We start from the raw sequence: 15,000 nt of genomic DNA on the forward strand, positions 1-15,000 counted from the left end.
ACACACACACACACACACACACACACACACAGAGAGAGAGATGGAAAGACAAAATGAAAAGGCAGTTTTGAACGGAAAATCTGACATTAGAAGGAAAAAAAAAAAGGTAAGGAAAGAGAGAAAGAAAGAAAGAAAGAAAAGAATAATAAAAATTTGATTATTGAACGGAAAAAACCGACAGTAAAAATGTTAAACTAATATTTTTTCCATTCCTTTTCTTTTCTTTTGATATAATTTTTCTTGTGACAGAGTATAATATCAATTCTTCACAAAAGCAAGTATACAAAAGCAAATTTATATTTTTCCTGAGATTCATAATAGGTTTCTTGTAAGTTCTTCATTTTTCTTTTATTCTTTTTTATTTATTTACTTATTTTTCCTCATTAACTTCTTTACCTACATATTTATAATAGAGAATCATATATCCTGAATTATTGGTGTCTTTGTCATTACTGAAGAGGAAGGAATAATGACCCATCCATTGACAATATGCATCATTACTACACATTCTTCTAATTTATTGACTTATTCACTCACCTTTTTAAGCCTTTTTTAAATCACCTTTTTATAAACTCCATAATTATTGCTATTATTATTATTATTATTATTATTATTATTATTATTATTATTATTATTATTATTATTATTATCATCCATCATTACATTTAATCAATTCAATCACTATTTATTTGTTGATTTTTTATTTTTTATTTTTTATTTTTTTATTTTTTTCAGGACCTCAAGCCCAACAACTTACTTGTAAACTCGGAAGGTGTCTTGAAAATAGGTGACTTTGGGTTGGCACGCTTCTTTGGCTCCCCTAACAGACAGTATTCCCATCAGGTGGTAACCAGATGGTACAGGTTAGTTTAATGAGACAAGTTAGAAAATATTTTATAATTCTTTTTTTTTTACCAGAGAAAGTAAGTGAAAGGTATTTATTATTGCAGAATAGTTATCTTCTCATTTTTCACCTTCACACAGCCATTCTGACTCCTAAAGTTGCAGTTACACTCACAGAGGTGTTCATTTTTCATTTCCAGATGTATTTCTTCATTACAACTTAACCCCTTTGTATTCACGGTGTGTGTGTGTGTGTGTGTGTGTGTGTGTGTGTGTGTGTGTGTGTGTGTGTGTGTGTGTGTGTGTGTGTGTGTGTGTGTGTGTGTGCTTCATCACTTAGTGTTCATTACATCTATCGAAACAGTTTCCTTGTTTTTGTTATTATTTTCTATTACCAAACATGTATTTCTTCTTTTTTTTTCTTTCTTCTTCTTTTTCTTCTTGTTCTTCTACTTCTCAATCCCTCTTCTTTCTTTCTTTCTTTCTTTCTTTCTTTCTTTCTTTCTCTTCTTCTTCTTCCCAATCCCTCTTCCTTTCTCCTTTTTTTTTTCTCTTTCTCTTTCTTCTTCTTCTTCTTCTTCTTCTTCTTCTTCTTCTTCTTCTTCTTCTTCTTCTTCTTCTTCTTCTTCTTCTTCTTCTTCTTCTTCTTCTTCTTCTTCTTCTTCTTCTTCTTCTTCTTCTTCTTCTTCTTCTTCTTCTTCTTCTTCTTCTTCTTCTTCTTCTTCTTCTTCTTCTTCTTCTTCTTCTTCTTCTTCTTCTTCTTCTTCTATATATATTCTTACTTCTTTTCCTCCTTACTCTTCACTATTTTTGTATATATTTGTTTGATTATTTAACAAATCTGTCAATCAGTCAGTTCTTTGCTTATTTATAAGAGAGAGAGAGAGAGAGAGAGAGAGAGAGAGAGAGAGAGAGAGAGAGAGAGAGAGAGAGAGAGAGAGAGAGAGGTGCATCCCTATGAGGCAGGATAAAGAGTTGATGATTTGGCCAGGAGAGGAGATGGGTGAACAGCAAATACATAGGGAAGTTAGAAGAATGAGAGTGTGATGGGCTGCAGTTGTAGAAGATGGTTTGGAAGCAGGTGTGGTCATCAGATGATCCACATGTCCAGCATAGGGAAGCTATTGGGTGGCCTGGAATATGGTAGAGTGGCCCCAGCTATGATAGGATGCCAGGCAGGAAAAGGAGAGGGCATAGAGAGGAGAGGTGTTGCTTGCTTTCCTGGAACACAAACAGCTGGAGTGAGGGAAAGTGGAGGGATTATGGTGTGATGGGAGTAGGTGAGACAGGGTGGCATGACACCATTGAGTGGAGTGAAGGAGGCTGGGAAGTCACAGGCAGAGGTAGGCCAGCAGGAGAGAAGAAAGGAGGTATGTGGGTGCTTGTGAGAGAAGAGGAAGGTACGAGTATAGAGCAAATCAAGTTAACAGTATCAATAGACTGAGGTTAGATGTTTCCATTATCTCTTAAAATAGTTGTGGTATAAAATGCTGTGAAAATCAGTGGTGTGGGCTTGCTAGCTGGGTATATATAAACCAGTATTCAGAAACGCTTTGGTCTCTTCCTCACCACAAGTATTTTTCAAGGGCACAGAGATGATTAGTTGGGTTCTCAAGAGTATTTCTCCTATTCATAGTATAGAAATCTTGTTTGTCTGTCACTAGAACTATAAAAGCACCCTTAAAGACCTGCATAACTTGAAGTACAGCCTTTTCAATGTAGTGCAGGTGTGGTGCACAAGTGTTTCAGAATGTAGACCATTATTAGGTAGATTTTACATGTATTTATCTGTTTTATTTATTTATTTATCATTATTATTATTTTTATTTATTTATTTTTCTTCTTTTTTTTCTCAGAGTGATGGGTGATGTTGGTGAGTTGGGCAAGGAGGTGGAGGAGGAGGAGGAGGAGGAGGAGGAACTCTTGAGAGAGGAGAAAGAGAGGTGTGTATTGTGTTGTGTATGTGTATAGTGGAGTCTAATGTACACCAGTAGTCTTTCTGCATTTCCTCTTTCCTATAAGTTGACCTCTCTCTCAAGAGTGAGGTTTCAAGACACTTATTCTCCAATTTTGAATGATCCCTATGGGTTTTCTTTAAAGGGTTAAGGACTGTCACCTCTGTGGGTTCTTTATTCTTTTTCCTTCTTTCTGTTTTGTTGTCCATAGCCAGTGTTTCTCTTATATAAAAAGAAAAGAAAAATATCATTACTGATGCCATGGTGTCCCACAGAAATTTCTCACGGGTGGAAGAGTTCAACATCAACACGTGGAAGTTCCGAGAAGTGAACCCAGCGATAACGAGGAGCCTGGAGGATGAACTGGATCTGTCTAACTGGGAGCCTGTTGCTGAGACTCTTGGCCTCACCAACTCACAAATAGAGGTTGGCTCAGCACCACTTCAGAAGCTGTTTTTTTCTTCTCTTTTTTTTTTTTTCTTCTTAATTCATGGTGCCATTCGCTTCCTTTTATAATATTTAGTGTTTCCTTTATCTGTGCAGTCATTATCCCATGTCCCATTCTCATTCATTGTCTTGTTGTTTCCTTTTCTTGTCAATACTTTCATCTTTTCTTTCCTTCCTCAGTAGTCTTATCTTTTTTTTATTTACTGTGCTGTTTCAAAATGTCCATTCTGTGCCACAACCCACTTCTTGTCACATTGTCATGATACATACACTCTGCTATTGTTCATGGTGAGTAACACACAGCTTTCATCCTCCAAGGGGTGGCCAAGGACATGAGTGAGAGGTGAGTACACTGGATGAATACTTTTTGAAAAGGAGACAGTCTAAGAGTGAGAGTTGAAGTGTGACCAAGTCTAGTAGGGAAGAGGCAATAATGGTTATGATAGCAACACAAGATTGACACAAATGTAAAAATATTAATAATGCATACATGTACTAAGGCTGTTTTCCACAAAAATGGTAATGATAAAAAAAATAGTAATAATAAAAATGATGGTAATACAGTCATCTCTCATTATTCACGGCTTCAGTGTCCACACTTTCACTTTTACATGGATTGCTGCTGACCACAGATTCAAATAACTCCTTTTTTTCTTTCTGAGTTAAGTGATAAAATGTTTGTAAGCATGTACATGTTGTTAAGGGAGGCTGTAATACTTTGCAGCGGTGCCAGAGAAGCGATGCCTTCACCCACGCTGTGTTCACCACGATGGAGGAGTGCCCACACTTCCAGGACCTTACTGTTAAGAGGTTCCTGAAGACCCTACTTGAGCACAACCGCCGAGACATTCTCTCCAAGCCGGAGAAGTTTGTGCGCCTGAGTGAGTCGCTTCAGTGTCTTGGCGAACATAACAACATGAGAACATGAGGGGAGCTGCAAGGAGCCATCAGGCCGGCACATGGCACTTCCCGAATTGAATGTGTCTACCTATTTCTACTTATCCCTTTCCCTAGATTTGTGTATCTTCTTTTAAAATCTCCCTAGTGACTCAGCACTAACAACCTGATTACTGAGTCTGTTCTTTTCTTCCACCACTCTTTGAGAATTAGTTCCTTGCACTCTGCTGCTTTGACTGGCCACTACTGCACGAGCCTGTCTTGACTCCCTGACATCTCAGTCACTTGATTCAAATGTCTGATTAATTAGTTATAATAAATCAATTGGAAGTTTGTTTGGATAAGAGACTGTGGGCCTGTGTAGCCATGGAAGATATTGACTATTGAAATCTTGAGAACACTGTGTTGAAATCTGTCACATTATTCACAGAGCCAGGGAGTGATGCTGCTAAGACCTTCACTGTCTATCCAGAGGGATCCGCAGGTGCTGGTGGTGGAATCTTGCTTGGACAGTGTGCCTGTAACACACAGGCACATTTCTCCAAAAGGTGACATTATCTTTCAGAATTGCTTTACTCCTGCAAAACAACTGTGTACTTTTCTCTCACAAATCCACACACAGCAGGAACATTTTCCTAAGAGGATGCTGTTCTTATGTGTTGCAGTGCTGTGTCTCTCACTTTCAACAAGCTCTAGTGGAAGTTAAGGGGAGTTTCAATAGTGTTTTTATGATTTGAATGACTGAACATTGGTGACATTCCTCAGGTTGACGCTGTGCTGCCGGTACTGTCGCCTCAGCTTCTGCGTCAGATTCAGAACAGAGACTTCAGCAGAGAGAGTGAGTGGGAGAAACGCTACAACTGCTTTGCCCACTCGATGATGCTAGACCAGCATGTGGAGTACGGGAGCAAGAATGGGTTCTGCCGTGCCGTTTGTCCTGCCAGATTCCCGGAGGAGGTTGGTGATGCCTCCACTTGCATGTCTTTTCTGTATTTTGTATAGACCTGTTTGTATTTTACAGGATTAAGTCAAGTTCTGTTTGGATGTATGTGACCAGCTGTGCTGTGTCTGACTGTCCTTTTCCACTAGGGACTGATGGGGCTAAAAGTGTGAATGATGTCTGTGTGTGTGTGTGTGTGTGTGTGTGTGTGTGTGTGTGTGTGTGTGTGTGTGTGTGGGATTGCCAGCTTTTTTTTTTTTTTTTTTTTTTTTTTTTTTTTTTTTTTTTTTTTTTAATGTATGAGTGACACTGGCCAAGGGCAACAAAAATCTTATAAAAAAATGCCCACTGAAATGGCAGTCCCATAAAAGGGTCAAAGCTGTGGTCAAAAATTGATGGATAAGTGTCTTGAAACCTCCCTCTTGAAGGAATTGAAGTCATAGGGAGGTGGAAATACAGAAGCAGGCAGGGAGTTCCAGAGTTTACCAGAGAAAGGGATGAATGATTGAGAATACTGGTTAACTCTTGCATTAGAGAGGTGGACAGAATAGGGGTGAGAGAAAAAAGAAAGTCTTGTGCAGCGAGGCCGTGGAAGGAGGGGAGGCATGCAGTTAGCAAGATCAGAAGAGCAGTTAGCATGAAAATAGCGGGAGAAGACAGCTAGATATGCAACATTGCGGCGGTGAGAGAGGGGCTGAAGACAGTCAGTTAGAGGAGAGGAGTTGATGAGACGAAAAGCTTTTGATTCCACCCTGTCTAGAAGAGCAGTATGAGTGGAACCCCCCCAGACATGTGAAGCATACTCCATACATGGATGGATAAGGCCCTTGTACAGAGTTAGCAGCTGGGGGGGTGAGAAAACTTTCGGAGACGTCTCAGAACACCTAACTTCATAGATGCTGTTTTAGCTAGAGATGAGATGTGAAGTTTCCAGTTCAGATTATAAGTAAAGGACAGACTGAGGATGTTCAGTGTAGAAGAGGGGGACAGTTGAGTGTCATTGAAGAAGAGGGGATAGTTGTCTGGAAGGTTGTGTCGAGTTAATAGATGGAGGAATTGAGTTTTTGAGGCATTGAACAATACCAAGTTTTCTCTGCCCCAATCAGAAATTTTAGAAAGATCAGAAGTCAGGTGTTCTGTGGCTTCCCTGCGTGATATGTTTACCTCCTGAAGGGTTGCACGTCTATGAAAAGACATGGAAAAGTGCAGGGTGGTATCATCAGCGTAGGAGTGGATAGGACAAGAAGTTTGGACCTAGTTGTGGTTTATAGGAGTGGAGTAATCTCATGGTATCCCATCTCTATATGTGTCCAGTTTGGCCTTAAAAATATGGACTGTTACAGCATTGACGTCTTGCTGAAATCATTACATTTGTTCACACTTCTGAGGAAAACTTTACTCCTTGATGTCTCTTCTACAGTTAACTTTCTTCAGCTTCTTACTGTGTCCCCATGTACTCTGTATATCTAAAGTTATTAAACATTCTTTTTCCACATTTTCCATACCATTTATCAATCTATACATGTTTATTAAATTCTCTCTCTCTCTCTCTCTCTCTCTCTCTCTCTCTCTCTCTCTCTCTCTCTCTCTCTCTCTCTCTCTCTCTCTCTCTCTCTCTCTCTCTCTCTCTCTCTCTCTCTCTCTCTCTCTCTCTCTCTCTCTCTCTCTCTCTCTCTCTCTCTCTCTCTCTCTCTCTCTCTCTCTCTCTCTCTCTCTCTCTGTGCTTCTGTTTTTCCACCTTCCTATGACTTGAATTCTTTGAAAGGTGAGGTTTCAAGACACTTATCCTCCAATTTTTGACTCTTCCCTTTTGCAGAGATCTCCATTCTTGGAGATTTAAATGTTCATCACCAGCTTTGGCTTTCCTCTCCCTTCACAGACCATGCTGGTGAACTAGCCTACAACTTTGCTGTCCTCCATGACCTAGAGCAATTGGTGCAACACCCTACTCTTATTCCTGACAGTCTTGGAGATACACCCAACATTCTTGACCTTTTCCTGACCTCTAATCCTTCTGCTTATGCTGTCACCCTTTCTTCTCTGTTGGGCTCCTCCGATCACAATCTCATATCTTTATCTTGTCCTATCACTTCAATCCCTCCTCAGGACCCCCCTAAATGAAGGTGCCTCTGGTGTTTTGCCTCTGCTAGTTGGGGGACCTGAGGAGGTATTTTGCTGATTTTCCTTGGAATGACCACTGCTTCCGTGTCAGAGAGCCGTCTTTGTGTGCTGAGCGCATAACAGAGGTGATAGTGTCTGGCATGGAGGCGTACATTCCTCACTCTTTTTCTCGTCCTAAACCTTCTAAACCTTGGTTTAACACAGCTTGTTCTCGTGCTATACATGATAGAGAGGTGGCCCACAAAAGGTACTTAAGCCTTCCATCACCAGAATCTCATGCACTTTATATTTCTGGCCGGAACCATGCTAAGTCTGTTCTCCAACTAGCCAAAAACTCCTTCATTAACAGAAAATGTCAAAACCTTTCAAGATCTAATTCCCCTCGTGATTTCTGGCATCTAGCCAAAAATATCTCCAATAACTTTGCTTCTTCTTCTTTCCCTCCTCTATTTCAACCAGATGGCACCACTGCTATCACATCTATTTCTAAAGCTGAACTCTTTGCTCAAACCTTTGCTAAAAACTCTACCTTGGAGGATTCTGGGCTTGTTCCTCCCTCTCCTCCACCCTCTGACTACTTCATGCCACCTATTAAAATTCTTTGCAATGATGTTTTCCATGCCCTCGCTGGCCTAAACCCTCGGAAGGCTTATGGACCTGATGGGGTCCCTCCTATTGTTCTCCGAAACTGTGCCTCCATGCTTGCACCTTGCCTAGTCAAACTCTTTCAGCTCTGTCTGTCAACATCTACCTTTCCTTCTTGCTGGAAGTTTGCCTACATTCAACCTGTTCCTAAAAAGGGTTACCGTTCTAATCCCTCAAACTACTGTCCTATTGCTTTAATTTCCTGCCTATCTAAAGTTTTTGAATCTATCCTCAACAGGAAGATTCTTAAACGTCTATCACTTCACAACCTTCTATCTGATCGCCAGTATGGGTTCCATCAAGGCCGCTCTACTGGTGATCTTCTGGCTTTCCTTACTGAGTCTTGGTCATCCTCTTTTAGAGATTTTGGTGAAACTTTTCCTGTTGCCTTGGACATATCAAAAGCTTTTGATAGAGTCTGGCACAAAGCTTTGATCTCCAAACTACCCTCCTACGGTTTCTATCCTTCTCTCTGTAACTTCATCTCAAGTTTCCTTTCTGACCGTTCTATTGCTGCTGTGGTAGACAGTCACTGTTCTTCTCCTAAATCTATTAACAGTGGTGTTCCTCAGCGTTCTGTCACCCACTCTCTTCTTATTATTCATTAATGATCTTCTAAACCAAACTTCTTGTCTTATCCACTCCTACGCTGATGATACCACCCTGCACTTTTCCACGTCTTTTCATAGACGTGCAACCCTTCAGGAGGTAAACATATCACGCAGGGAAGCCACAGAACGCCTGACTTCTGATCTTTCTAAAATTTCTGATTGGGGCAGAGCAAACTTGGTATTGTTCAATGCCTCAAAAACTCAATTCCTCCATCTATCAACTCGACACAATCTTCCAGACAACTATCCCCTCTTCTTCAATGACACTCAACTGTCCCCCTCTTCTACACTGAACATCCTCGGTCTGTCCTTTACTTATAATCTGAACTGGAAACTTCACATCTCATCTCTAGCTAAAACAGCTTCTATGAAGTTAGGTGTTCTGAGACGTCTCCGCCAGTTTTTCTCACCCCCCAGCTGCTAACTCTGTACAAGGGCCTTATCCGTCCATGTATGGAGTATGCTTCACATGTCTGGGGGGGGTTCCACTCATACTGCTCTTCTAGACAGGGTGGAATCAAAAGCTTTTCGTCTCATCAACTCCTCTCCTCTAACTGACTGTCTTCAGCCTCTCTCTCACCGCCGCAATGTTGCATCTCTAGCTGTCTTCTACCGCTATTTTCATGCTAACTGCTCTTCTGATCTTGCTAACTGCATGCCTCCCCTCCTTCCGCGGCCTCGCTGCACAAGACTTTCTTCTTTCTCTCACTCCTATTCTGTCCACCTCTCTAACGCAAGAGTTAACCAGTATTCTCAATCATTCATCCCTTTCTCTGGTAAACTCTGGAACTCCTTGCCTGCTTCTGTATTTCCACCTTCCTATGACTTGAATTCCTTCAAGAGGGAGGTTTCAAGACACTTATCCACCAATTTTTGACCACTGCTTTGACCCTTTTAAGGGACTGGCATTTCAGTGGGCATTTTTTTTTTATTAGATTTTTGTTGCCCTTGGCCAGTATCCTTCCTACATAAAAAAAAAAAAAAAAAATCAATGTGATTTTCAGACACACTTCAGTCACAAGATGAATGCAGTCAGCTACAGCATGACATAGACAAGCTATAGACAGTTGAGAGAGGAAGAAGTCAGTGGCACCCTCACCTCAGACAAGACAAAGCTAACAATTGATAATGAAAGGTGACATTATTCTCTTTAAAGGACTCTATTATTATTGTACCCATGAAAGCTGTTCTATTTTTTATTTATTTCTCTGTTTTTTAAGTATTTTGTATGTAAACTCCGATCACAATCTCATATCTTTATCTTGTCCTATCACTCCAATCCCTCCTCAGGATCCCCCTAAGTGAAGGTGCCTCTGGTGTTTTGCCTCTGCTAGTTGGGGGGACCTGAGGAGGTATTTTGCTGATTTTCCTTGGAATGACTACTGCTTCCGTGTCAGAGACCCGTCTTTGTGTGCTGAGCGCATAACAGAGGTGATAGTGTCTGGCATGGAGGCGTACATTCCTCACTCTTTTTCTTGCCCTAAACCTTCTAAACCTTGGTTTAACACAGCTTGTTCTCGTGCTATACATGATAGAGAGGTTGCCCACAAAAGGTACTTAAGCCTTCCATCACCAGAATCTCATGCACTTTATATTTCTGGCTGGAACCATGCCAAGTCTGTTCTCCAACTAGCCAAAAACTCCTTCATTAACAGAAAATGTCAAAACCTTTCAAGATCTAACTCCCCTCGTGATTTCTGGCATCTAACCAAAAATATCTCCAATAACTTTGCTTCTTCTTCTTTCCCTCCTCTATTTCAACCAGATGGCACCACTGCTATCACATCTATTTCTAAAGCTGAACTCTTTGCTCAAACCTTTGCTAAAAACTCTACCTTGGAGGATTCTGGGCTTGTTCCTCCCTCTCCTCCACCCTCTGACTACTTCATGCCATCTATTAAAATTCTTTGCAATGATGTTTTCCATGCCCTCGCTGGCCTAAACCCTCGGAAGGCTTATGGACCTGATGGGGTCCCTCCTATTGTTCTCCGAAACTGTGCCTCCGTGCTTGCACCTTGCCTAGTCAAACTCTTTCAGCTGTGTCTGTCAACATCTACCTTTCCTTCTTGCTGGAAGTTTGCCTACATTCAACCTGTTCCTAAAAAGGGTGACCGTTCTAATCCCTCAAACTACCGTCCTATTGCTTTAATTTCCTGCCTATCTAAAGTTTTTGAATCTATCCTCAACAGGGAGATTCTTAAACATCTATCACTTCACAACCTTCTATCTGGTTGCCAGTATGGGTTCCGTCAAGGCCGCTCTACTGGTGATCTTCTGGCTTTCCTTACTGAGTCTTGGTCATCCTCTTTTAGAGATTTTGGTGAAACTTTTGCTGTTGCCTTGGACATATCAAAAGCTTTTGATAGAGTCTGGCACAAAGCTTTGATCTCCAAACTACCCTCCTACGGTTTCTATCCTTCTCTCTGTAACTTCATCTCAAGTTTCCTTTCTGACCGTTCTATTGCTGCTGTGGTAGACAGTCACTGTTCTTCTCCTAAATCTATTAACAGTGGTGTTCCTCAGCGTTCTGTCACCCACTCTCTTCTTATTATTCATTAATGATCTTCTAAACCAAACTTCTTGTCTTATCCACTCCTACGCTGATGATACCACCCTGCACTTTTCCACGTCTTTTCATAGACGTGCAACCCTTCAGGAGGTAAACATATCACGCAGGGAAGCCACAGAACGCCTGACTTCTGATCTTTCCAAAATTTCTGATTGGGGCAGAGTAAACTTGGTATTGTTCAATGCCTCAAAAACTCAATTCCTCCATCTATCAGCTCAACACAACCTTCCAGACAACTATCCCCTCTTCTTCAATGACACTCAACTGTCCCCTCTTCTACACTGAACATCCTTGGTCTGTCCTTTACTTATAATCTGAACTGGAAACTTCACATCTCATCTCTAGCTAAAACAGCTTCTATGAAGTTAGGTGGTCTGAGACGTCTCCGCCAGTTTTTCTCACCCCCCCAGCTGCTAACTCTGTACAAGGGCCTTATCCGTCCATGTATGGAGTATGCTTCACATGTCTGGGGGGGTTCCACTCATACTGCTCTTCTAGACAGGGTGGAATCAAAAGCTTTTCGTCTCATCAACTCCTCTCCTCTAACTGACTGTCTTCAGCCTCTCTCTCACCGCCGCAATGTTGCATATCTAGCTGTCTTCTACTTTTTCTTCTTTTATTAATCCCCCTCCTCCTCCTCCTAATAACCCATGCCACACACAATAACCGAGCCTTTTACTTTCAGACCAGCAGCAGCAGCAGCAGCAGCAGCAGCAGCACACACAAGAGGTGTTTTCTGTATGATGATGATGATGGAAAAAGCACATCTCGAAAGGATGTTATAAGCAGGGCAACGTAATGAAATTCAGTGAATGGACGTGTGTGCGTGGCTGCAATCACTATGAAATTAAGTTGAAAATAAGAAATATATTACTTTACAGAAAGGAATGCTTAGAGTGAATGAAATTACTGTAATGAATGAATGGAAATAAAGTTGTGAGTCATTAAATGATTAGGAAAAGAAGCTGTGAATAGGTGCATTATTGTTATTACTGAAAGGAAGAATATTTGTAGGATATATCATGTATATTATCAAAGTGTTTTTCATTCTTACTTTCTTCTTTCTCTTTCATCTTTTCTTAGTATATTTAAGTGAATTTCTCTCTCTCTCTCTCTCTCTCTCTCTCTCTCTCTCTCTCTCTCTCTCTCTCTCTCTCTCTCTCTCTCTCTCTCTCTCTCTCTCCAGCCATCTCTTCTCTCTCCTTCCATCTTTTTCTTAGTATATTTAAGTGAATTTCTCAGATCTCTCTCTCTCTCTCTCTCTCTCTCTCTCTCTCTCTCTCTCTCTCTCTCTCTCTCTCTCTCTCTCTCTCTCTCTTTCTTTCTTTCTTTCTTTTTCTTTCTTTTTCTCTCTCTCTCTCTCTCTCTCTCTCTCTCTCTCTCTCTCTCTCTCTCTCTCTCTCTCTCTCTCTCCAGTAGTCAGTAGTCAGTGAGGAGGTAGTAGCAAGTAGTGTTCAAGTAGCCTTAGTAATAGAATAGTTTGGCTTGCATGGCAGTGGTTAAAACATCTACCCTCTCACATCGTTGGGGTGAGACCACTTGCTTCATACGAGCCAAATGGGGTGACTCCTCCCCTCCCCACCCCTCCCTGTCAATCTGTGGGTGAGTGTTGCCCATGCACCTTTAAGGAGATCAAATTTGAGAGGTACATTTTGCTTATCCCTTCTGATTATGCAGGATTCAACCATTAATTTCATCTCTATAAAACTCTATGGGTTTCACTTGCCATAGACTTGTGGGATGAAACAAGGGAGAGCATTTTGCAGTCTACTCTCTTTTTTTCATCTGTGTTACAGTCTATGGGTTTCACCTGCCCAGGTTGGTGGTGGTGGGGTGGGGTGGGGGAGTTCTAATGCTCTGAGTGGCGCCCTGCTGTAGGTTGTCAAAAGAAAAATTTATTATTATTATTATTTTTTATTGATTTTGTTATTGTTCTCAAGTTCTCAGTATTATTAAAACCAGCACTAACATCTTATTTTACAGATCAATCAATCAATACTATTTCCAATAAATATTTACTAAATGTTATTATTGTTTTATTAACACTCAAACTACATTAATGATGAGATGAGTAGAGAGATTTTGTTTTGGGGTGAGGGAAAAATTGTGCTTTTGTGATTTAGAAGGAAGCATAAATTGTGTGTTTTGTTGAGTTAAAGGGTAATTTTAGTAACTTGAGAAGACAAAGGAAGAAATTGTGTTTGTGATTTGTAATAAACACAGGATGAGGCAGAAATGTGTGTGTGTGTGTGTGTGTGTAAAAATACATTTAAATGACATAACAGTAATGAAACCCAACTCATTGAATAGAATACCATTAGCCATTATTAATTGCAATCAATTTTCTTACTAAATTTACAAGTAGATAATTAAAGTTTAAAACACAAGTAAATTAACTTAACCCATCTATTAATAACACCATTAGACTACTAAACATTATATCAATTACATCCACCAGTAATTACAATACTACCCATTATTACCATTACACCAATGCATCTCTCTCTCTCTCTCTCTCTCTCTCTCTCTCTAATAATATTGGCAGAGAGAGAAAGGAGTTTTATTTATTATTGTTAATTATGATTATTATTATTGTTATCACCGTTAGATTAAAAGCAGTGGCACATTAAAAATCACCGGTATTAATTACAGTACAATTTTTCTTTATTACATCATTACAATATAAATGTGATGATTCTGGTAAAGTAAGTGAGGAGAGAAGAAATTCAAGGAAAGCTGGAGCTCTTCATTGCACTCCTTACTAAGTGACCTTCCTCTCGGACTCTCCATCACTAAGTCCTAGACATCTTAAGGAGAAAAGTGACCTCTCTCAACATCTGGCCTCACCTGAAATAAGAGGTTAGTTTTTTAATCACCAGTACTACTACTACTACTACTATTACTGCCCTTAAATTACCCCATTATAAGCACAAAAACAGAGGAGGAGGAAGAAAGGGAAGCCACTGTTATTTATATATTAATTCACACCACAAAAAAAAATTGGGATAAAAACACATTAATTTTAGATAAAACAAGATAAAATATGAATACAATATAAAGGAAAGATAGAAAACCCATATTAATTAGGTCAGAGATATAAGGATCAATTCATCCCCACAGTATATAAAAAATAAAATAAAATAAAAAAATTATTCACTTAAGACAAATCAGGATTAGTACAGTAATTCTACCCAGGGATTAAATACACCCAAAAGTAGATAGATAACTTAGCATACACCCCAGTTAATTATACTCACAGGATTACAGATTCAGTAGAAAAAGAAATGTATAGTTAGTTAACGGTTACGACACACCCAGACTGATCCAGTTCACGGTAATGCAATTATTCATCCCACAACTTTACAATCTGAGAAAACCATCAATGCTTTCGGAAAGTACACGTATTTTAGAAATATTAAACAACATAATACGAGCATCATTTATTATCTATTTGTTATTTTCAAGAAGTATTTGTGGGATTTTCTTGGCCGTGTTTCAATGGGTTTGTGGTTTTGTGGTTTTAGTGATGTTTTTGGATGTAAATGAGAGAAAATGTGGGAAAAAAGTATTGAGATGTCATGTCACAATATACTGTTTCAAAATATAGACAATTATTTTGTGTGTGTGTGTGTGTGTGTGTGTGTGTGTGTGTGTGTGTGTGTGTGTGTGTGTGTGTGTGTGTGTGTGTGTGTGTGTGTGTGTCTCTCTCTCTCTCTCTCTCTGTGTGTGTGTGTGTGTGTGTGTGTGTGTGTGTGTGTGTGTGTGTGTGTGTGTGTGTGTGTGTGTGTGTGTGTGTGTGTGTCTCTTGTGGGTGATATGAATGCAGGTTTCGGGAGTGCCGTAAGAGGTGTACTTACTCATTTGTACCCACCTTACAACGAAACACTCTCGTATCCCATAATAGCGGATGATGTTAATGTGTCTAATGCAAATGCAGAATTGTTGTCTTCTCTCTGTGCTGATAATAACTTA

The 15,000-nt window shown here is 40.0% G+C and overlaps 1 protein-coding gene and 1 long non-coding RNA gene across 4 annotated transcripts in view; one reads left to right on the forward strand and one right to left on the reverse strand.

Moving 5' to 3' along the window:
• Positions 1-2,014: 2,014 nt before the first annotated feature.
• LOC135098260 (uncharacterized) lies at positions 2,015-13,056 on the forward strand. Of its 3 annotated transcripts, XM_064000525.1 has the most exons (7): positions 2,683-2,786; positions 3,074-3,224; positions 3,970-4,126; positions 4,573-4,690; positions 4,908-5,099; positions 9,464-9,594; positions 11,714-13,056. In XM_064000525.1, the coding sequence occupies exons 1-5, from the start codon at positions 2,704-2,706 to the stop codon at positions 5,020-5,022; spliced, it is 624 nt and encodes a 207-aa protein (XP_063856595.1). In that variant the 5' UTR covers positions 2,683-2,703; the 3' UTR covers positions 5,023-5,099; positions 9,464-9,594; positions 11,714-13,056. The 3 variants fall into 3 exon arrangements, with proteins under 3 accessions (XP_063856597.1, XP_063856596.1, XP_063856595.1); XM_064000526.1 differs by lacking the exon at positions 9,464-9,594 and having other exon boundaries at positions 2,682-2,786; XM_064000527.1 differs by lacking the exons at positions 4,573-4,690; positions 9,464-9,594; positions 11,714-13,056 and having other exon boundaries at positions 2,015-2,786; positions 4,908-5,069.
• LOC135098263 (uncharacterized) overlaps positions 12,923-15,000 on the reverse strand; it is a 10,434-nt gene continuing 8,356 nt past the window's right edge. Inside the window, exon 4 of the long non-coding RNA XR_010266759.1 lies at positions 12,923-13,875. This is a non-coding gene — a long non-coding RNA (uncharacterized LOC135098263). The remainder of the gene's footprint in view (positions 13,876-15,000) is intronic.

The sequence above is a fragment of the Scylla paramamosain genome, unplaced genomic scaffold (genome assembly GCF_035594125.1).
Source record: "Scylla paramamosain isolate STU-SP2022 unplaced genomic scaffold, ASM3559412v1 Contig52, whole genome shotgun sequence".
Classification (NCBI taxonomy): Eukaryota; Metazoa; Arthropoda; class Malacostraca; order Decapoda; family Portunidae; genus Scylla; species Scylla paramamosain.